This window comes from Heloderma suspectum, chromosome 6, assembly GCF_057233095.1.
Source record: "Heloderma suspectum isolate Gila_16-S chromosome 6, 16-S_ref, whole genome shotgun sequence".
In the NCBI taxonomy this organism is placed as follows: domain Eukaryota; kingdom Metazoa; phylum Chordata; class Lepidosauria; order Squamata; family Helodermatidae; genus Heloderma; species Heloderma suspectum.
The window spans coordinates 75762281-75783512 of NC_139463.1; the positions used below are offsets into that span (position 1 = coordinate 75762281).

The 21232-nt window shown below is 48.2% G+C and overlaps 1 protein-coding gene across 6 annotated transcripts in view; it reads left to right on the top strand.

Moving 5' to 3' along the window:
- C6H19orf81 (chromosome 6 C19orf81 homolog) overlaps window positions 1-21232 on the top strand; it is a 42233-nt gene that overhangs the window by 10789 nt on the left and 10212 nt on the right. For 2 of the 6 annotated variants that reach the window (XM_084805046.1, XM_084805052.1), the window contains exons 3-6: window positions 6704-6754; window positions 11418-11490; window positions 20391-20435; window positions 20541-20604. In XM_084805046.1, coding sequence (XP_084661172.1) covers window positions 20541-20604 — 64 coding nt within the window. In that variant the 5' untranslated portion in view covers window positions 6704-6754; window positions 11418-11490; window positions 20391-20435. Of the gene's footprint in view, window positions 1-6703; window positions 6755-11417; window positions 11491-16865; window positions 16935-20390; window positions 20436-20540; window positions 20605-21232 lie in introns of all 6 variants that reach the window. The other 4 variants (XM_084805048.1, XM_084805047.1, XM_084805051.1 and 1 more) reach the window with 3 other exon arrangements.

The following is a 21232-nucleotide window of genomic DNA, read 5'->3' on the forward strand; positions in this document are numbered from 1 at the left end:
TTATTGGGGAACATGGGTGGGAGGGTGCTGTTGTATTCATATCCTAATTGCGGGCTTCCCATGGGCAGTTGGTTGGCTATTGTGTGAACAGAATGCTGGACTAGATGGACCTTGGTCTGATCCAGACTGGCTCTTCTTATGTTCTCTGCATGCATTCCCTTGCTTCTCAGCATGCCTGGGCTCGCCAGAGCTGTCTCTCACTCATGCTTATCCTGTCTCTCTGTATTTGCTTGCACAGAGACAGCCCTTGGGCTGTGCTGACTTGCAACATATGGTTTTGTTCTTGCCTGGCCACTCTCCTCAGTCATGCACTTTGTGGTGTCCAGAGGACAGAGTCTAGTATGAAGCAGGGTGGCTGGGAAAGGGGACACTGTGATCACTTATATCCCCACAGGCAATTCCATTGTGTGTATGTCATTTCTAAACCGAGAGGGGCCAGGGCACAAGCCTGCCTACCTTCAAATTGTTCTTTCTGACCTGGAAGCCCATATTCCTAAACTCAGATTGTGACGCTGGTTGCAGTTCCTTTCTCAAGAATGGAAAACACTCTGCACATGCTCAAAACACTCTGTGCCAAGACGGGGACATGCATTTGAAAGAGGATTTGGGTGTAAGCTGGGGTATACAACCTGGTGCCCTCCAGATGTTTTGGACTACAACTACCACAATCTGACCATTGGCCATGCTGGTGGGGGCTTATGGGAATTATAGTCCAAAACATCTGGAGGGTTCCAGGTTGTCTACCTCTGGTCTAAGCCTTTGTTGAGATTCAGTTGTAGCTAGAGACTGAGGCCTAGGGACATTTTGTTTACTTGTTAATTCTGAGTTAAAGCCCAGGGGCTCATGGTGAGTTACAACAGAAGTGGGGAATGTGCGGCCCTCCAGATGTTGGTGGACTACAACTCCCATCAGCCCTAGTCAGCATAGCCAATGGTGAGGGATGATGGGAGTTGCAGTCCAGTATCTGGAAAGCCACACGTTCCCCATCCCTGAGTTACAGTAACTGGGTTTCTGACTCCCAGTTGTTAACAACAAGACAAAAGGGTGTCCCCCCTCTAAATTAGGCTGTTAGAATCCCTGATCTATGGTTGCTTAGATGTGGATTTGTACTTGTATATGTCAACAAATGCCAGAATCCAAAAATGCAAGTCATCCTGAAATTGTAGGATGCAGTAGACCAGCAGCTCTGCCCCCTGAGTCACCATTTTCTGTCTTGCTCCAGTTGGTGGACCTTGGAGTTCTAGTAAAAAACAAAGTGGATGGATCCCACAAGCCTCAATCCTACCCATGCCTGCCATATGGCAAACCTGAACTCAGTGGTGGCTCTGATGTCAGTGGGTCATTGAATCTGCTCCGGGTTTCAGTCAGAAGCAGTCAGAACTCTAATGGAGCTTTGCACCTTGGATAACTCCTTTAGAGTTCTGACTGGTTCTGACTGAAACCCAGAGCAAATCTACCACCCCACTGACATTGGAACAACCAGCCTGCACTGCCTGAACATTTATTGACTGATTTCATTGATATCCTGCCCTTCTTTGAGGACCTCTGGGTGGGGAGAGTGCAAAACGTAGTTTGAAACTCAGCATTAAAAAAACTAACATCATGGCATCTGGCCCCATCACTTCCTGGCATATAGAAGGGGAAGAAAAGGAAGCAGTGACAGATTTTATTTTCTTGGGCTCCAAGATCACCGCAGACGGTGACTGTAGCCATGAAATTAAATGACGCTTGCTCCTTGGGAGGAAAGCTATGGCAAACCTAGACAGCATAGTAAGAAGCAGAAACATCACCTTGCCGACAAAGGTCCACATAATCAAAGCTATGGTTTTCCCAGTAGCAACGTATGGCTGTGAGAGCTGGACTATAAGGAAGGCTGAGCGCTGAAGAATTGATGTTTTCGAACTGTGGTGCTGGAGAAGACTCTTACGAGTCCCCTGGACTGCAAGGAGGTCAAATCAGTTCATCCTAAAGGAAATCAACCCTGAGTGCTCATTGGAAGGACAGATACTGAAGCTGAAGCTCAAATATTTTGGCCACCTAATGCGAAGAGAAAAGTCACTGGAAAAGACCCTGCTGCTGGGGAAGATTGAAGGCAAAAGGAGAAGGGAACGGCAAAGGATGAGATGGCTAGATAGCATCACCGATGCAATGAATATGAACTTGAGCACACTCCGGGAGAGAGCGGAGGACAGGAAGACCTGGTGTGCTATGGTCCATGGGGTCATGAAGAGCTGGACACAACTTAATGACTGATCAGCAACAACAACAACCAGTCCAATACTGGTTTAAAGATAAAGAATGATAAGCTAATACCCATCAACACTTAACACCCGGGCAGCAGACCGAACAGACAGGCATACAAGTCACCTGGTCTCAGTCTTCCACACTATGGTGAGATGAACTGAATTTCTAATTTAATTATATTTATTTTGAATTGTGCATCTATAGATATAAGTTAACATAAGCAATTTATAAAAACGGGTGTCATCTTTCATCTTTTTGTGTGTGTGATTAATTTCCTCTTTTGGGGTGAGTCCTACATGGCTGCCTTATCCCGTGACAGATTACCCCTGAGGAAATGTGGTCCTTGATAGGCGGGGGGAGATTCCCCGCCTCTGGTTTAGAGGGACGGAGGAAGCCATTTCTGGATCCACACACACCCCTGTGTAGTGTAGTAGCTAAGAGAGACTGAACTGTCAATCAGGAATTCCTTCATTCCAGTCCTACCTCTGCCATGAAGTCACTAGCTGGCCTTAGGCAAGCAACTCTCTCTCAGCCTCACACATTCATCTACCAAATAGGGGCAATGATAACCATACTGAGCTGCCTTACAGGGTTATTGTAAGGTTTACTGGGATGATATCTATGAAGAGCTTTGAGCACTCTACAACATGATAAAAAATACTAAGGATTATGATGATTGAAGTGTGCAAAGGATAAGATCAGCCTCCCCCAGCCTGGCACCCTCTAGATCTTCTGGACTTCAGTTCCCATCATGTTGGCTGGGGTGATGGGGGTTGAAGTTCAGCACATCTGAAGAGTGCCAGGTTGGGGGACCCAACCAAAGATGCTTGCCTGTGTGCATTTTGAAGACCACCCCATGTGCTTATGCAAATTGGGTGCGCATATGCTCTAGTGTGCAAGGACCCGTGAGCATGTGTATGCACTGTGGTCCAGGCATTCAGTTGCGGAGGACCATTTTGTCAGGAGAGGGGGCAGGCAGCACTTTGGCCAGGGGCACCTGCCTGTCACTGTCTCTTGCCGTCACGCTTCTGCCTGGCACCGTGTCAGCACATCAGCTAATCCTGGCAGCTAATCCCGGCTGACAACCAGGCCTGACTGGTGAGGCAACCACAGGAGAGAGCAATTACTCAGAGCATGCAGGGGAAATCCAGGAGGAGCAAAAGGGCATGGGGAAGGGAAGGAGCCAGCCCCAAGTGGACATCCCCAGATGGCTGCAGGGTGCAAAAACGTTCTGAGCACTGGTGAGCCAGCATGGTGTCATGGTTGGAGTGTTGGACTGGGACTCAGGAGATCCAGGTTCTAGTCCCCACTCGGCCATGAAGCTCACTGGGTGACTGGGCCAGTCACTGACCCTCGGCCTAACCTGCCTCACAGGGTTGTTATGAGGATAAAATGGAGAGGAGGAGGTGATTCCTGGGTTCCTTGGAGGAAAAAAGGCGGGATATAAATGTAATTGAAAAATAAAATTATTTTTTCTCTCTGACTGTTTAGATCAGCCTTTTCCAGCCTGCTGCCCACCAGATGTTTTGGGTGACAACTCCCAGCATTCCTGACCATTAGCCATGCTGGCTGGGGCTGATGGGAGTTGAGATCCAAAGATTTGGAGGGCACCAGGTTGGAGAAGGCTCCCACTTCCAGGGAAGGAAGGTATCCTGGCTTTAGCACCTCCCATTTTCACTCACTGGACCCGGCTTCCTTCCCAGGAAAAGCAGCCGTTTTGATCCCCTTCTCAGCCTTAACATGCCCCACTGGGAAACTCTTCTCTATCCCTCCCGCTCCCCCCGTCCTCCAACCCATTTCTCCCGACTGAATCCCTTAGGTGGCCTTCCTTCCTCAGGGGAGAACCTGGGGGTCCTGGCTTTCTCTCCCCGTGCTGCCCCACCCTCCCCTGATCTATGGCAACCCACTGCCTTTCCCACTGAGGACACAACACTCTGTTCTCTGTCCGCTCTCCCAGAACGCAGCTATGCGTTGGCTCCTCACTCCATGCTCAGAGAAGAAGCCAGAAGTCCCGGCTGCCCCCCATCCCCTTGTAAAGCAGAGTCCATGCTTGGAAGAATTAAGAATGAAAGGGGCTGGGGCAGGAGTAGGGACCATTATCTCCATGACAACCATATCCATGGCAACGAGCCAGCCAATCCATCGCTTCCCCTTCACATCTGGTCCTCTGGCTGATGGAACCAGTTTTTTTGGGGGGGGGACTAGAAGGAAAAGCTGCTAGAATGCACCCCATCATTAACTGGAGGAGAGAGCTCCCCCTCCAATGATCACACAGGGCAACAGCAGTCACAGCTTAGGAGGGGCTGTAGCTCAGTGGTTGTTCACATGCCTTGCATACCAGATGCCATGGGTTCGGTTCCTGGCAACTCTTGAGTAAAAAAACCTATCTCAGCAAGGCGGAGATGGACTTCAGAGAGCCGCTGCCAGTTAGCATAAACCGGCCTTCCCAAATCTGGTGCCTTCCAGATGTTTTGGACTACAACCCCCATCACCCCTGACCATTGGGTGTGCTGGCTGGGGCTGATGGGAGCTTTAGTCTGAAACATTGGAGAAGGCTGATTCAGAGCAAATGGCCTGATTCAGTAAAAGGCAGCTTCTTATTGTTACACCAACCTTCCGCAACTTGGTGCCCTCCAGGTGTGTCGGACTACAACCCCCAGCATCCCACACCCAGGCTGGGAGATGCTGGGAGTTGTAGTCTAACACATCTGGGTGCAAACCAGATTGGGGAAGGCAGTTTTAGGCTCACCCCAGTTATCTGAGTGGTGAGAAATTCCAGGAGTGCAGCACTTACCCGGGCTCGGTGCTAGCAGAACGCAAGAGGCTTATGGCATTTTGCAATCTTTGCCTTTCTTTACAAATGTACAGGCTGAGTGTAGGTGGAGGCTCAGCTCAAGCAGCCCAACAGGTAAGCTGAAGCCCACGACTCCCGCATCACACCTCCAGGGAGGCAGCTGGCAGCCCAAGAAGCAGTTAGATTGCCAGAGTCCTGCAATCCAAGGGTTGAATCCAGGATCTGCCTTCTGCAAGAGGAAGGGACCTTCCACGAGTGGAAGAGCAATGCTCACGGAAGGTCCCTCCACCTGATTTGGGGGATCCCCCCTCTACCTCCATACCACAGCTCTCCCCATTCAGCAGGTTCTCCTGACCCTCTGTGTAGCATTTTCAGGTGGCTGGAGAGGCTGCTGTGGGAAGGAGGGGGGTGGAGAACTCCAGTTCTGCCAGTGCAGTTGATTCAATGTAAATCTGGATCCCAACCCAGCTCTCTAACTCTTGTTGTTGTTCAGTCGTTAAGTCGTGTCCGACTCTTCATGACCCCATGGACCATAGCACACCAGGCCTTCTTGTCCTCCGGTCTCTCCCGGAGTGTGCTCAAGTTCATATTCATTGCATCGGTGATGCTATCTAGCCATCTCATCTCCTGCCGTCCTCCTTTGCCTTCAATCTTCCCCAGCATCAGGGTCTTTTCCAGTGACTTTTCTCTTTGCATTAGGTGGCCAAAATATTTGAGCTTCAGCTTCAGTATCTGTCCTTCCAATGAGCACTCAGGGTTGATTTCCTTTAGGATTGACTGATTTGACCTCCTTGCCGTCCAGGGGACTTGTAAGAATCTTCTCCAGCACCACAGTTCGAAAACATCGATTCTTCGGCGCTCAGCCTTCCTTATAGTCCAGCTCTCACAGCCATACGTTGCTACTGGGAAAACCATAGCTTTGATTATGTGGACCTTTGTCGGCAAGGTGATGTCTCTGCTTCTTACTATGCTGTCTAGGTTTGCCATAGCTTTCCTCCCAAGGAGCAAGCGTCTTTTAATTTCATGGCTACAGTCACCGTCTGCGGTGATCTTGGAGCCCAAGAAAATAAAATCTGTCACTGCTTCCATTTCTTCCCCTTCTATATGCCAGGAAGGGATGGGGCCAGATGCCATGATCTTCGTTTTTTTAATGTTGACTTTCAAACCAGCTTTTGCACTTTCCACTTTCACCCTCAACAAGAGGCTCTTTAGATCCTCTTCACTTTCTGCCATTAGGGTGGTATTGTCTGCATATCTGAGGTTGTTGAGAATTCTCCTGGCAATCTTAATTCCGACCTGTGATTCATTCAACCCGGCGTTTCTCATGATATACTCTGCATATAAGTTAAATAAGCAGGGCGACAATATGCAGCCTTGTCGTACTCCTTTCCCAATTTTGAACCAATCGGTTGTTCCATGTCTGGTCCTTACTGTTGCTTCTTGGCCCTCGTACAGGTTTCTCAGGAGACAGGTAAGGTGGTCTGGTACTCCCATCACTTTAAGAATTTGCCAGAGTTTGTTGTGATCCACACAATCAAGGCTTTAGCGTAGTCAATGAAGCAGAAATAGATGTTTTTCTGGAATTCTCTTGCTTTCTCCAAGCATGATCTCTAACTCTTCCTGACTTCAAACTCCAACTCTTCTTTTGTTTCCTTTTACTGGCAGCCTCACTCACAACATCCTCAACCAGGAGGAGAGAAGAATCCCCACTTTCAGGTATTTCCTAGCCAGCTCTTGACAGCAAGCAGCCCATCTATTTAGTTCCCATGGCAACATATTGCTCTTACTTTCCCTAACAAAAAGCGGAGACTTGCCAAGTCCATTAAGGTAATTGCTTGTCCAAACTCCAGTTTTGGAACCACAGAATCACTGGGTTGGGAGGAACCCTGAAGGTAATCTAGTCCACCCCCACCCATCCTCAGTTTACAACAATATGTTTATCTTTCTGCTTGGGCAAAGTGAGTCAAGAGAGGGTGGAGGAGGAATAATTAAAGCTTTTGAACTGAGTGCTGGACCTGGATTTAGGGAGAGCTGGGTTTCAATCCCTCCATGGCCATGATAGTCATTGGGTGATCTTGGGCCAGTCACTAGCTCTCGGCTGAACTCACTGTACAGTTATTGGTGTGTAGGTGTGTAAGTCCCCTTCATGGATCACTGCCTTGTTGTGGCGAAGGGGCTTGCGTAACTCAGTGAAGCCATAAGCTATGCCGTGCAGGGCCACCCAAGACGGACAGGTCATGGCAGAGAGTTCTGACAAAATGTGGTCCACTGGAGAAGGAAATGGCAACTCACTCCAGTATTCTTGCCAAGAAAACCCCATGGAACGTATCACAAGGCTAAAAGAGATGACACCGGAAGATGAGCCCCTCAGGTCGGAAGGTGTCCAATATACTACTGGGGAAGAGCAGAGGGTATTTCCAAGTAGTGCCAGAAAGAGTGAAGCGGCTGGGCCAAAGCCGAAAGGACACTCAGCTGTGGATGTGTCTGGTGGTGAAAAGAAAATCCGATGCTGTAAAGAACAATATTGTTTAGGAACCTGGAATGTCAGATCAATGAATCAAGGTAAGTTGGAAGTGGTCAAACATGAGATGGCAAGATTGAACATCGACATCTTGGGAATCAGCGAACTAAAATGGACAAGCATGGGCGAATTTAATTCAGGTGACCATCATATCTACTATTGTGGGCAAGAATCCCACAGAAGAAATGGAATAGCACTCATAGTCAATAAAAGGGTGGGAAAAGCAGTACTGGGGTACAATCTTAAAAACGATAGAATGATCTCAGTACGAATCCAAGGCAAACCATTCAACATCACAGTAATTCAAGTCTATGCCCCAACCACTGAGGCCGAAGAAGCTGAGGTTGATCGGTTCTATGAAGACCTACAACACCTCCTAGAACTAACACCAAAAAAAGATGTCCTCTTCATCATAGGGGATTGGAATGCTAAAGTAGGAAGTCAAGAAATCACCGGGATAACAGGCAAGCATGGCCTTGGTGTACAAAATGAAGCAGGACAAAGGCTAATAGAGTTTTGCCAAGAGAACACGCTGATCATAGCAAACACTCTTTTCCAACAGCACAAGAGACGACTCTACACATGGACATCACCAGATGGTCAATATCGAAATCAGATTGATTACGTCCTTTGCAGCCAAAGATGGAGAAGCTCTATACAGTCAGTAAAAACAAGACCTGGAGCTGACTGTGGCTCAGATCATGAGCTTCTTGTTGCAAAATTTCGGCTTAAATTGAAGAATGTAGAGAAAACCACTAAACCATTCAGGTAAGCTATGGCCAACCTAGACAGCATAGTAAGAAGCAGAGACATCACTTTACCGACAAAGGTCTGTCTAATCAAAGCTATGGTTTTCCCAGTAGTAATGTATGGCTGTGAGAGCTGGACTATAAGGAAGGCTGAGCGCCGAAGAATTGATGCTTTCGAACTGTGGTGCTGGAGATGACTCTTACGAGTCCCCTGGGCTGCAAGGAGGTCAAATCAGTCCATCCTAAAGGAAATCAACCCTGAGTGCTCATTGGAAGGACAGATACTGAAGCTGAAGCTCAAATATTTTGGCCACCTAATACGAAGAGAAAACTCTCTGGAAAAGACCCTGATGCTGGGAAAGACTGAAGGCAAAAGGAAAAGGGGACGGCAGAGGATGAGATGGCTAGATAGCATCACCGATGCAATGAATATGAACTTGAGCACGCTCCGGGAGAGAGCGGAGGACAGGAAGGCCTGGTGTGCTATGGTCCATGGGGTCACGAAGAGTCGGACACGACTGAACGACTGAACAACAAAGGTGTGTAAGTGGAATGCTTTACATCACCCTCAGCTCCTAAGAGGAAGGGAGGAACAAAAATGATACGTAGTGGCCCTGTTCAGACGCGCACGGGGGGAGGGTGGTTAGGGTAACTATGGAGGGGGAGGTGTTAGCAAAACCACAAAGTGTATGCCCATCACATGACCAGGAACCACGCAGCACTGCGTGGTTCCCATAACTGCCCCCCTCTGTAGTTACCAGAATCATCCTCCCGCTGCTGGCAATCCCAGCGGTTCTTGCACCATGAAAATGCACATGCCGGCCGCTTCATCTGTTGCAATGCGCCAGTGACCATAGAGAAAGTCTGTGCCCAGCTAGAGCATTACCAGAACTGCGAGATGCTCTAGGCCACTGTCTCTATGGGTGCAGCCTAGAAAGCACCAGGAACCCATTTTAACCACTGGTGAGCTTGCCACATGTAACGGTAAACTACTCCGGGGCCAATTAACCCTGCTGCATAGGGGTGGTTACCTGGGGTGGTTTTGGAACCACAGGTAGTGGGGTTTTCTGCCCCCACGACACGTTAAGCCACCCTGGTAAGCGCAAATTACCTAAGCATCATGGCTTAGTGTTACATATAAACAGGGCCAGTTTCTCAGGAGAGAGCAGCCACACACAAATCAGTGTGCTGAGAGTGTGGGTCAGCGGGAACCAAGCAGAGACTGGCCACACATATCCAAGAGGCCTACTATATGATTATTAATAATATTGCAATGGCACCGGGGGGCAGAACTCCAGGGGTCCCACGGGGCAGAAGGTGCAGTTGTTGTTCAGTCGTAAAGTTGTGCCTCTTCGGAACCCAGCTTGTACTTCTGGTAAGCTTTTCGCTTCCCTTCTTTCCTCGGCTACTTGTAAAGCCTCATCAGACAGCCACTTTGCTTTCATGCCTTTCTTCTTCTTTGGGATGGATGTAGTTGCTGCCTCCTGAACAATATTACGGACCTCCGTCCATAGTTCCTCAGGCACTCTGTCTATCAGGTCTAATCCCTGAAATCTATTCCTCACCTCCACTGTGTATTCATAAGGGATATGATTTAGGTCATACCGGAATGATTTAGTGGTTTTCCCTACATTCTTCAATTTAAGCCAAAATTTTGCAACAAGAAGCTCATGATCTGAGCCACAGTCAGCTCCAGGTCTTGTTTATACTGACTGTATAGAGCTTCTCCATCTTTGGCTGCAAAGGACATAATCAATCTGATTTCGATATTGACCACCTAGTGATGTCCATATGTAGAGTCGCCTCTTGTGCTGTTGGAAAAGAGTGTTTGCTATGATCAGCGTGTTCTCTTGGCAAAACTCTATTAGCCTTTGTCCTGCTTCATTTTGTACACCAAGGCCATGCTTCCCTGTTATCCTGGTGATTTCTTGACTTCCTACTTTAGCATTCCAATCCCCTATGATGAAAAGGACATCTTTTTTTGGTGTTAGTTCTAGAAGGTGTTGTAGGTCTTCAGAGAACTGATCAACCTCAGCTTCTTCAGCCTCAGTGGTTGGGGCATAGACTTGAATTACTGTGATGTTGAATGGTTTGCCTTGGATTCATACTGAGATCATTCTGTCATTTTTGAGATTGTACCCCAGTACTGCTTTTCCCACCCTTTTATTGACTATGAGTGCTACTCCATTTCTTCTGTGGAGAAGAAGAAATTTTATTGACTATGAGTGCTACTCCATTTCTTCACCACCAGACACATCCACAGCTGAGTGTCCTTTCGGCTTTGGCCCAGCCGCTTTACTCTTTCTGGCGCTACTTGGAAATTCCCTCTGCTCTTCCCCAGTAGTATATTGGACACCTTCCGACCTGAGGGGCTCATCTTCCGGCGTCATATCTTTTAGCCTTGTGATACGTTCCATGGGGTTTTCTTGGCAAGAATACTGGAGTGGGTTGCCATTTCCTTCTCCAGTGGACCACATTTTGTCAGAACTCTCCGCCATGACCTGTCCGTCTTGGGTGGCCCTGCACGGCATAGCTTATGGCTTCACTGAGTTACGCAAGCCCCTTCGCCACAACAAGGCAGTGATCCATGAAGGGGAGAAGGCGCAGGGGAGGTGGCAAATACAGCAGGGCTGGCTTGCCAGATTTCAAATCAAGTGAAGTAATATCCATTGCCATCTAAAGAGCACTCCTCCCCACCCCCATAGGACCATTAGAAATACCTGTTGGGAATATTGCAACCTCATCTACAAATTACTGGAAGGGGGCAGTGTTGCAGTTCATAGGAAGTTTGAGCACAGCTGGCCTTAGGATCTCTATAGCCTATCGTGTGGTTTCCTGTGCTCCTCCCCTTCCTTTCCCCCACCCTGTCTTTGACCTTCCTCCATTGCTGGGAGCACTTGTGTTTGCTCTCCTGCTCCTGCCTGTGTAATGGAACACAAAATGGACTGAACAAACTCTCTTTTGAAGCTGCCCTCATTTTATAAGCAAGAATATTGTGAGCAGAGCTTTTACCTTTCCTTCACTAAAGAAGGGTGTGGTCTCCTTTATAGCCTTGTGTGCATGTGGGACTGCTAAATGCTCATTTTGTTCTGCTTTTTGTTTGTCTCAGCTAACTGCCTTTCTAACAGGAGGCATCGTTACCAAATAATTCCCATCAGTACCATCCTGTAAGACCATTTGAGGTGAGTGAAGGGAGCCTGCCCCCCACCTCCATAAGACCACTATTTTGTTGTTCAGTCGTTAAGTCGTGTCCGACTCTTCGTGACCCCATGGACCACAGCACACCACGCCTTCCTGTCCTCCGCTCTCTCCTGGAGCGTGCTCAAGTTCATATTCATTGCATCAGTGATGCTATCTAGCCATCTCATCCTCTGCCGTCCCCTTCTCCTTTTGCCTTCAGTCTTTCCCAGCAGCAGGGTCTTTTCCAGAGAGTTTTCTCTTCGCATTAGGTGGCCAAAATATTTGAGCTTCAGCTTCAGTATCTGTCCTTCCAATGAGCACTCAGGGTTGATTTCCTTTAGGATTGACTGATTTGACCTCCTTGCTGTCCAGGGGACTCGTAAGAGTCTTCTCCAGCACCACAGTTCGAAAGCATCAATTCTTCCGCGCTCAGCCTTCCTTATAGTCCAACTCTCACAGCCATACATTACTACTGGGAAAACCATAGCTTTGATTAGACGGACCTCTAATCAAAGGCATCAATTCTTCGGTGCTCAGCCTTCCTTATATGTAGTAACGTATGGCTGTGAGAGCTGGACTATAATACCAATATATCCAGAGCCTAAAATGACCAAACTGTGCCACTGATTGCAAAGGATTCTGGGACACCGTTCTGAGAATTCTCATCACAGCATTGTCTGAGACCCTGAAAGGGATTCTCTCAGCCCCTGCACAGCTTGAGTGGCCCTCCTAAAATTACCGTGATCCTCCTGAGCTATGGCGGGGACTTGCTTGTTCATTCAGGATGGCCCTAGATCTGGGCTGCAGAACCTCAGAAAGGTCCCACTCCAACCCTCGGGGCATTCCCAAGATGGCCGCACCCCTTTTCCTTTGTCCACAGCCCCTTTCCCCAACTGCTGATCTTTTGGTGGTTTTCCTGGCTTTTATGCTGTTTTCCCCACCCCACCCCATTCTAAAAGGTTGAAAGGTCTCTCCTAAGGTTTATTTACTGGCCTCGAGACCTTTAAGCTAAATATGCTGGTACCTTTTGTGTTTTGGCCCTTCCCCTTTTGCCTTTTGCTCTGCCCTTTGCCTGTGGCACCATCTGCACCAGAACGCAGCCCCTGAGACTTTTTCTGAAATAGAATTTGGCCGTTGCGGTGAACAAGGTTCCGGCAGCCCTGCCCTAACCAGATGGCAGACAGCGAAGTGATCAGGTGGTTTCTTCTCTCCATGTCCAGCTTTGCAAAGGCGGGCTAGCGTTACCACACCCGGCCAAGGCTGCCTTTATTGGTCGCAACCCGCTGAAGGCGATCCAAAGCAGGCTCCGTGGTGGCCGGGCAAGGGCTGGTTGAATGGCAGGTGGGACGCGAAAAGGGGAGCAAGCCTGCTATTTGTTTCACTGCTTGCGGCGCCAGTCTGCACAGATCCACGGACACCAGCCTTGCGCAGCACGGATTCTGTGATATGTGCGAGTTGGCTCCAACTCCAAGGGCTGAGAGACAAACGTTGGCAGCAGGAAAAGAATCCGGTTCCAGGAAATAATACTTTTATCAATAGGACAAGCTGTTGCTTGCTAGAGGGGGGAAAGAAGCAGCTCTGTCCAGTTGGTGGGGGTGGGGGCGGGTGATCCACCCAAGGAAGCATTCAGCCCTTTGACTTGGCTGTCCCGGAAAATGGCTCGAGCTCTGTTTTGCAACAACATCATACATCTCCTGTCTTGTGTTCCATTTCTAGTTCTGGAGCCAAGTGCAGTCTAGTTCTGCTAATGCAGGGATGGGCTGCTTCAGATGCTTTGGCCTACAACTCCCATCATCCATCACCATTGGCTATGCTAGCTAGGGCTGATGGGAGCTGAAGGCCAAAACATCTGGAGGGCCACAAGTTGCCCACCCCTGTGCTGATGCTTTGTTTCTGAAAGACTCTTCCCACAACTTGGGCTACAGCCAAGATCTCTGGCTGCTGTCAGGAGATCAGAGAGATTTTCTCCCCCACTTTCCTGTCTCATTGTATTAGTAGAACCCAACTGAAGCTGACTGGCAAAAAGTTCCAGGCTGTCTTGGTTACAGAATGCACAATGTACATATGGGATGTGCTACCGCAAGATGTGGTGGAAGCCATTAGCTTTGTTGGCTTTTCAAAACGATTTGTGGAGGGGTCTAATCAATCATGTCAATTAGACATGATTGCTAATGGAACCTCCATGTACAGAGGCAACCCTATATATACCCACTAATAGCGAACTCATTCTCTGAGTGCTGATCATTACCTAGCCAAAACCGAACCATCCATGCACAAGAGGGAGATGTCGGCAGATTCAGAGAAACCCCAAGGTTTTCAGAAGTAGAAACATTTTTAAGGAAGGGGAACCCTAAAGGAGAGGGGAAACCCAAAAGAACCCAATAAGTAGGGATTTATGGATTTTGTTAATCTGTTCCATCTTGTTTTATGGATTGTCTGTCTTTCATTCCGTCATCCACTCATTGACCAAATTGGATGTTTTTAACCAGAATTGTGTTCTACTTGTGCTAATGTGTATTAACGCATTAGCACAAGTGTGCATTGACGCTAATGTACACTTGCGCAAATGTGCTGATGCAAATTAGTGCTAATGCAAATTAGTGCCTCCCTGCCAAGTAAAAAACCAGTCCGCAAGTCTGTGGAAACCTCGTGACTTGGAAAAAGCTGTTCCATTGTGGAATCCACAGGTCAGATTCATAGAAAAACGAACTCATTTGAATCCATTGTGGATTTTCCTGACATCCCTACTTGGGAGCAGAGCTTTGCTGTGAAGGGAGGGCCTGAGCTGAGCTGCAAGCTAATAGCCTGGTCACACATAACACTAAGCAGTGGCATGGTTTGTTGAAATCTGGCTTGCCATTGTGTCTGGGGGGGGGGAAAGTAAAATCCACTATGCCCCAACACCCCTCTTGATAACCCAGGAGTCATGCTCCACATTGTAACTCCATCTCTAGCCAGCTTGATTCCACCCCTGCAGCAAATCCACAGAAACTGGTGCATTTCTGTATGGTCATTTGGCAGAACATGCCTTGACCAGCAGAAAGTCCTTTGTTCAAGGCTCACCTTGGCCCCAAACTAACCCTAGGCATACCTACTCAGACGTAAGTCCCCTTGAGTACAATGGGACATATTCCCAGGGAAGTGTGTATAGGGTCACAGCTTTAGGTGAGGCACCATTCTTTAAAACTAATGTGGAAGTAAAGAGAGGGATAATACTATTGTCCCTTGCAAGTATGTTGTAAGGCAGCCTTCCCCAACCTGGCGGCCTCCAGATGTGTTGGACTACAGCACACACCATCCCTAGACATTATAGAGTTGTAGTGCAAACATCTGGATAGTACCAGGTTGGGGGAGGCTGTTTTAAGACTGGCTGAGATAAATATGTGAAAACTCAGGAAGATAATTGTATGTCTACTAGGCACTGCCTATTCAGGACAAAAGGGAGGGAGGGTCTGTAAGCATCTCAAGGTCTTTTGGGTGTGTGTGTGTGTATGGGGGGAGCTCCTTAGTACATGTGATTAATTGTGAGCCTGCTGATATTTCATACAGATAATTGTTCAGTCTCCCTGAACAATAGCGCAACTCAGTGGCTATTTGGAAAGGCAGTTCTTTTGTTTTGTTTTGGGCCTTTGGGGAAAAGTTCCAAAGGTTGCTGGGGAACATGGGTGACAGGAGGATTCAGTTGCACGCATGTCCTGCATGTGGGTTTCCCATGGTCAGCTGGTTGGCCACTGTGTGAACAGAATGCTAGACTAGATGGACCCTTGGTCTGATCCAGCAGAGTTCTTCTGTCCCCCCAAACTATTATGATCTTATGTTCTTCTGTCCCCCCAAACCATTGTATAAACAACCAATCACCCTGGGTGTAATTAATACTTTATTTATTTATTTATTTCATTTATATACCACATTTTTCTTCTTCCAAGGAACTCAAGGCAGTATATATGACCCTTCTCCTCACCATTTTACTCTCACAACACCCCTATGAGGCAGGCTAGGCTGAAAATCAGTGCTTGGCCCAAAGTCACCCTGTGAGCTTCATGGCCAGGTGAGGACTTGAACCCAGGTCTCCTCAGTCCAACACTCTAACCACTACACCACACTGGCTCCCCAAGGGCCATTTGGAAATCCAGTGTATTCCTACGGTTTTTCCGGTGCCGTCGTTTCTTAGTAGGTTCCCAGGCTTTTTGGCTCAGATTTTTTTTTTTTTTGGCAAAGACTAGGTGGCTGCTGGCAGATGGAACTGCAAATATTACTGGGGCCTCCAAATGGCTCTCTGAATATTATGCATCTCAGGACTGACGGGAGATGCTGCAGAATCAGACCCTTCAAACAGCCAACCTAATTAAAACCTCCGCAGTCTTAGTTAATGGCAGGGCAGGGGGTGGCTGTGGTTGACTGGAGGTTATTGCTGGCTGTGCATTTGTTATTACTGAAAGTGGGAACAGGTCCGGATCCATCAGGAAGCAAGTCCCCCATCCTAGGCCTGGATTCAGAATTCTGGAACCCTCAGCCTGGTTTTGAATCCCTACGGTTGGTCTGCTGGGAGTCTAATGCCCCTAAACAAGCAATAGCTAAGGTTAGCAGGATGCCTGCTTCTTGGAGGTCTTGAGTGTCTGTGTGTGCGGGGGGGCCTGGAGGAAGAGAACGAGAGGAGGGGGCTTCTTGGAGAACCTGTATTCATTGCTTTCATCAGGGGTGTGGAACCTCAGGCTTGTGGGCCAAATCAGACCTTCCTAGGGCCTCAAGCTGGCCCTTTGAGGTTCCCCAGAGGGCCTCAACCCCTTTCCTACAAGGGCCCATTGTTTGGTGGTTTCCTGGCTTTTGTGCAGTGTTTTCCCCATTCTAAGGGGCTGAAATGCCTCTCCTAAGGCTTAGTCACTGGCAATACAAGCTTTAAGCTAAAGTAGGCTGATATTTTAGTATTTTTGGCCCTACCCCTTTTGCCCTCAGCCCCACCCACCACAGAAATGCCCCCCCCCCCCTCCGCTTCTCCAATCTTGGATTCGGCCCTGAGGCTGAAAGAGGTTCGGCACCCCTGGCTTATGTACTCCAAGGGGCACCATGCCGAGACAGAAGACGGAATGGGTCTGGGGGCACCAGAGAATGGCATATTGTGTGTGTGTGGCCTTATTGCATACTCATCTGTGGTTATCAGTGGTGCAGTTAGGCAATTTTCAAGTCTGGATTTAATGACTGGGGGGCGGGGGCTCTTTAGATGGTAATGTGCATTACTTCACTTACTTCAAAATGGGCGAAGGTGGCCCTGCTGCATTTGGGGGGGGCCCTGCTCATTCCGCCGAGTGGGGCCCTGGACCTCTGCCCTGAAGTCCTTCTCTCGTGGCGCCAGTGGTGCTTATGCTTATCTTATTTTAAGATACAGGTTGCCCTATCCCACGGGCCCAGAGGGAGAAACAGCACCCCACTGGAATCTGCCTTGCACCAGGTCAGACTTCTTTGTCCATCTAGCCCAATGTTGTCTACTGTGACTGGCGGCGGCTTCCCGGGGCCTCAGGGAGAGGGCTGTGTGTGTGTCTTTCCAAGCACCTGCTACCTAATCATCTTTTTATCCAGTGATGCTGGGGATTGAACTTGCAACCTTCTGCATACAAAGCACGTGCTCTTCATGAACGAAAGCCTGGCCTGGAACGCCTGTTGAATACATTTGCTTGGGAAGGGTGGGGTGGCAGGGCAGGCGAAAAGAACTGCTTGAGTCAGCTGCAGCTATGAAGGAATTTTGAGCAGTTTCTTGCCATGTTTTGGAAATAAATAGAAAGATCCTCCCTCCCTCCTTTGGTAGAAAAAGAGAACATATTGAAAAGTGTCAGGAATAAAGAACAATCGTTGCAGATGTTTTTGTTCTGTGCCTGAAAAGAACTCCCCGGGACGACCGGTCCTCCTCCCAGCAAGAACGTTTGGAAGTCTGCGCCACATGAATCAGGGTCCTCCTGTCCTGTCCTCCAAGTCTCCACATGCTCCCACTTAGCTTGCCGGAACATGGAAGACTCACAACAGGATGGCCCTGATCCACATATCTACATATGCTAGTTTATATAAATATGTGCAGATTTAGAAATAATTACTAGCATTTTATTTAAATTTCACAGGAGGCAATGCCAGCCAATTAATTTCTCATCCAAATAACCTCAAATAAAACAAATTCTTCAATTATTTTGCACCCTGACTGAGATCATCCGAAACCAATGAGGAAAGTTTTTTCCCCCCTCTAAGCTTAATTGCCATGGGGGAAATTTTTTTCGGGGGTGGTGGTGGTGGGGAGGGTATGGCAGCCAGTTGAGGCGGGTGGCTCCAACTTTGGTGGGGCTGTAAATCCATTCTGGTTTTCAGTCAGAACCAGACAATGACTGCTATTGTTGCTGTTGCTGCTGTTAACATCGCTGTTGCTGCTTTTAACGTTGTTGTTGGTTTTATTGTTGGCTTTTATTGTTGTTTTTATTGTTTTTATATTTTTATCACTTTTAATACTTCAATTGTTTTTATGTATTTTACTGTTGTAAGCTGCTTTGGGAGGGCTTCTGCCCTGAATTGTGGCCAGGAAATATTTCGAATGAATGAATGAATAAATAAATAAATGAGGCTCTAAAGGAGCTATCCAGGCTGGTGAGCCCATTTTGGGGATTGGGTTCAGCACTGTGGATAGCTCCTTTAGAGTTCTGGCTGGTTCTGACTAAAACCCAGAATGGAATTACAGCCCCACTGAAATCGGAGCCACAGGCCTCCACTGATGGCAGCCTGTGGGAAGGGGAGGGTTAACCCTTCCCTCCCCAGAGGCTATCCCCCTTAAAAACTGCCCCCCTGTGAGGCTATTCAGCTGAGAAAAAAACCTTCCATTGACATCAATGGACACGCAGGGCTCTGTGGAATAGATCTGGGGCCTGAGGGAATAGAGTTGGGGCCTAGCAATGCCTCTTCTGGGAGGAGGCTGTATTTGGCTGCATCATCACTATGACAAACGTAGCTGCTGCAGTGCCGGCCCAATATAATTGGCTGCCTCAGGTGAGGGACAACATGATTGGCTGCCTGAGGTGAAGGACAAGATGGCCTCCCAAAGTTCCATGTACAGAAGCTGACCGGGCTGGCAGTCAGATCTTACTTCAGCTCTGGCTGCCTCTGATGGCCCTGAGGGCAGCAGGGTAGCTTAGGGCAGCCTTTCTCCACCTGGTGCCCTCCAGATGAGTTGAACTACAGCTCCCAGCATCTGGCTAGGAGATGCTGGGAGTTGTAGTCCAACACATCTGGAGGACACTAGGTGGAGGAAGGCTGGCTTAGGGTGGAGGACAGGCTGTGTGGTACACAGACTTCTCTGTCCACCGATGCCTTGCCGCACTCCTCCCATAAAATCTGCTGCCTGAGGCAGCTGCCCCACTCTGCCTCATGGCAGGGCTGGCCCTAGGCTGCTGTGGATGGCAATAGACTCGTCACTTCAGTTTCTCATTTGTAACATGGGATGGTGATACATGCCAATCTTGCAGGGCTGCTTTAAGGAGGATAAAAATGATAAGGAACATAAGACAAGCACTGCTGAGCCTACCTAGTCCCAGCATTCTGTTTTCCACAATGGCGAACAAAATGCTTCTGGGAAACCCACAAGCAGGACAGGGCGGGCAGCAACACACGCCTGCTTGTGTCTCCCAGCAGCTAGTATTCAATGGCATGGTTGCCTTTGATCCTGGAGGTTCTAGCATCTAGCTGTCATGACTAGTAGCCATCAAGAGCCTTATCTGCCATGGATTTGTCGGATCCTCCTTTAAAGCCCATGAGAAATGGCAGGAAATCAACAAATCATTCATTGAGGGGAAATGGAGACTACCTTAATTTCAGGGTCTAAAACAGAGGTGCAGAACATCTTTCAGTCCGAGGTCCGAAATCTATTTTGGAGAAGCTCTCAGGGGTCACATTCTATTGGTGGGTGGGGCTGAAGGGAAAAGGGGCAGGGCCAAAATACTAAAATACCAGCATATTTTGGGTTAAAGCACTTACTGCTAGTAGGGATGTCAGAGAAACCTGCAACAGAATCAAGTGAGTTTGGATTTCTATGAACCTGACCCTCAGATTCAGCAGTGGACCAGCTTTTCCTAAGTTGCGTGAATTCTGTGGACTTGTGGACCATTTTTTTACTTTCCAAAATTTTACACAAATTTAGTCTTAGAAAAATACATTAAAAAAAAAACACCACCTGAAAATGCACATTTCCCCACAAACTAAAGCATGAGAATATGAAGGGGGGGATTTGGGCATTTTAGGGAGGATTTGCACATTGTGGGGAATTTGTGCATTTTTTGCAAGTGCAAATTTGTACAAATCTGGGAAATTGGAAAAAATCTGATTCTGCTAATGAGTGGATGATGGAACAAAAGGCACCTGACAATCTGTGAAATGCAGACAGAACGGATTTTACAAAATCCGTACATCCTTAACTGTCAGTAACTGAGCCTTAGGAGATTTAACTACTGGTAACATCCTTAACTGAGCTTCAGGAACACACTTTCAACCATTTAGGATGTGGGAAAGAAGGATGCAAAAGCTGAAAGCCACCAAATGTTCGGCAGTTGGGGGAAAGAAGGTGGGGTCCTCTGGGGAACCCCAGAGGGCTGGATTGGGACCCCAGGAGGCAGTGGAAGCTGGGTTTCAGTCAGAACCAGCCAGAACTCCAAAGGAGCTATCAGAGGTGCTGAATTCCACCCCCCAAATAGGTCCAGCACCTTGGATAGCTCCTTGAGATTTCTGGCTGGTTCTGAATGAAAGCCAGGGTAGGTTCACAGCCACACCGAAATTGGAGCCACCAGCCTTCACTGCCAGGACAGCCTCCTTTGGCCCGTGAATCTGCAGTTCAACACTCCTGGTCTAAAAGGTGTGACATATCTTTTCTTTCCTCTTATAGGAGACACCAGAAGATTGGATTTGGGGGCAGGAGATCCATGCAAAGGTCAAGTTGTCTTTTTCAGACGTTGTGGGCCAGGGGAGAGGGGCAGAGGTCAAATTTCAGATATTAACAAGGTTTTAACCAAGGCCTCTTTTCCCTGCCCCAAAGATGCAGGACAATGAAAGTGAAGGAGCTAAATTGCATTCTGGTTCCAGCAGCCAGTGGGAGCCAGGTAAGGCCCAGGGAATAGCCCCCTTCTCTTCCCCACCCCCAGTTCTTGTTTTCTGGGTTGGGGGCTTCTTCAGCTGCTCAGCCCCTCCTCACTTTCCTCCTCATCTTTTTATCATGTGATATCCCATCAGAAAAAGATGTTGCTGGCTGCCAGCGCCAGCTTTTAAAGCAATGACCCAGTCTAAACATAGTTCAGATTTTGAACCCGCTCCAGGAAAAAGGAAACCATGAAACTAGGAGGAGGGAAGCCAATGTGGGGGGTGGAGGGGGGGGCTGTAGCATTGCCAGTGAGGCAGGAGGAGGATCTCCTTGTCAGAGCAGGGGGCGAAGCCTGGGTGTGCTTGGTAGTGGTTGTTGTTTTTTTGAAAAAAGAGATCCCAAAGCTTTTTTTTCTAGCTCCTGTCCACTGTAGTTTTATTACCCTCTCCCTTCAGTGTCTCCAGTATAGTTATTTATTATGCCCGTATTGGTGCTCTCCTCTCAGTCACTGTCTCCCACACAGAAAAAGACAGCAAACTATACTAAGACTGGAAGAACATGGTAGAAGGGGGAACGTGGTTTAAACTTTAGAAGGGGGAGGTAAAGTTGGGAATTGGACCCCTTGCTTCTGACATTTAGGATGTAATCCT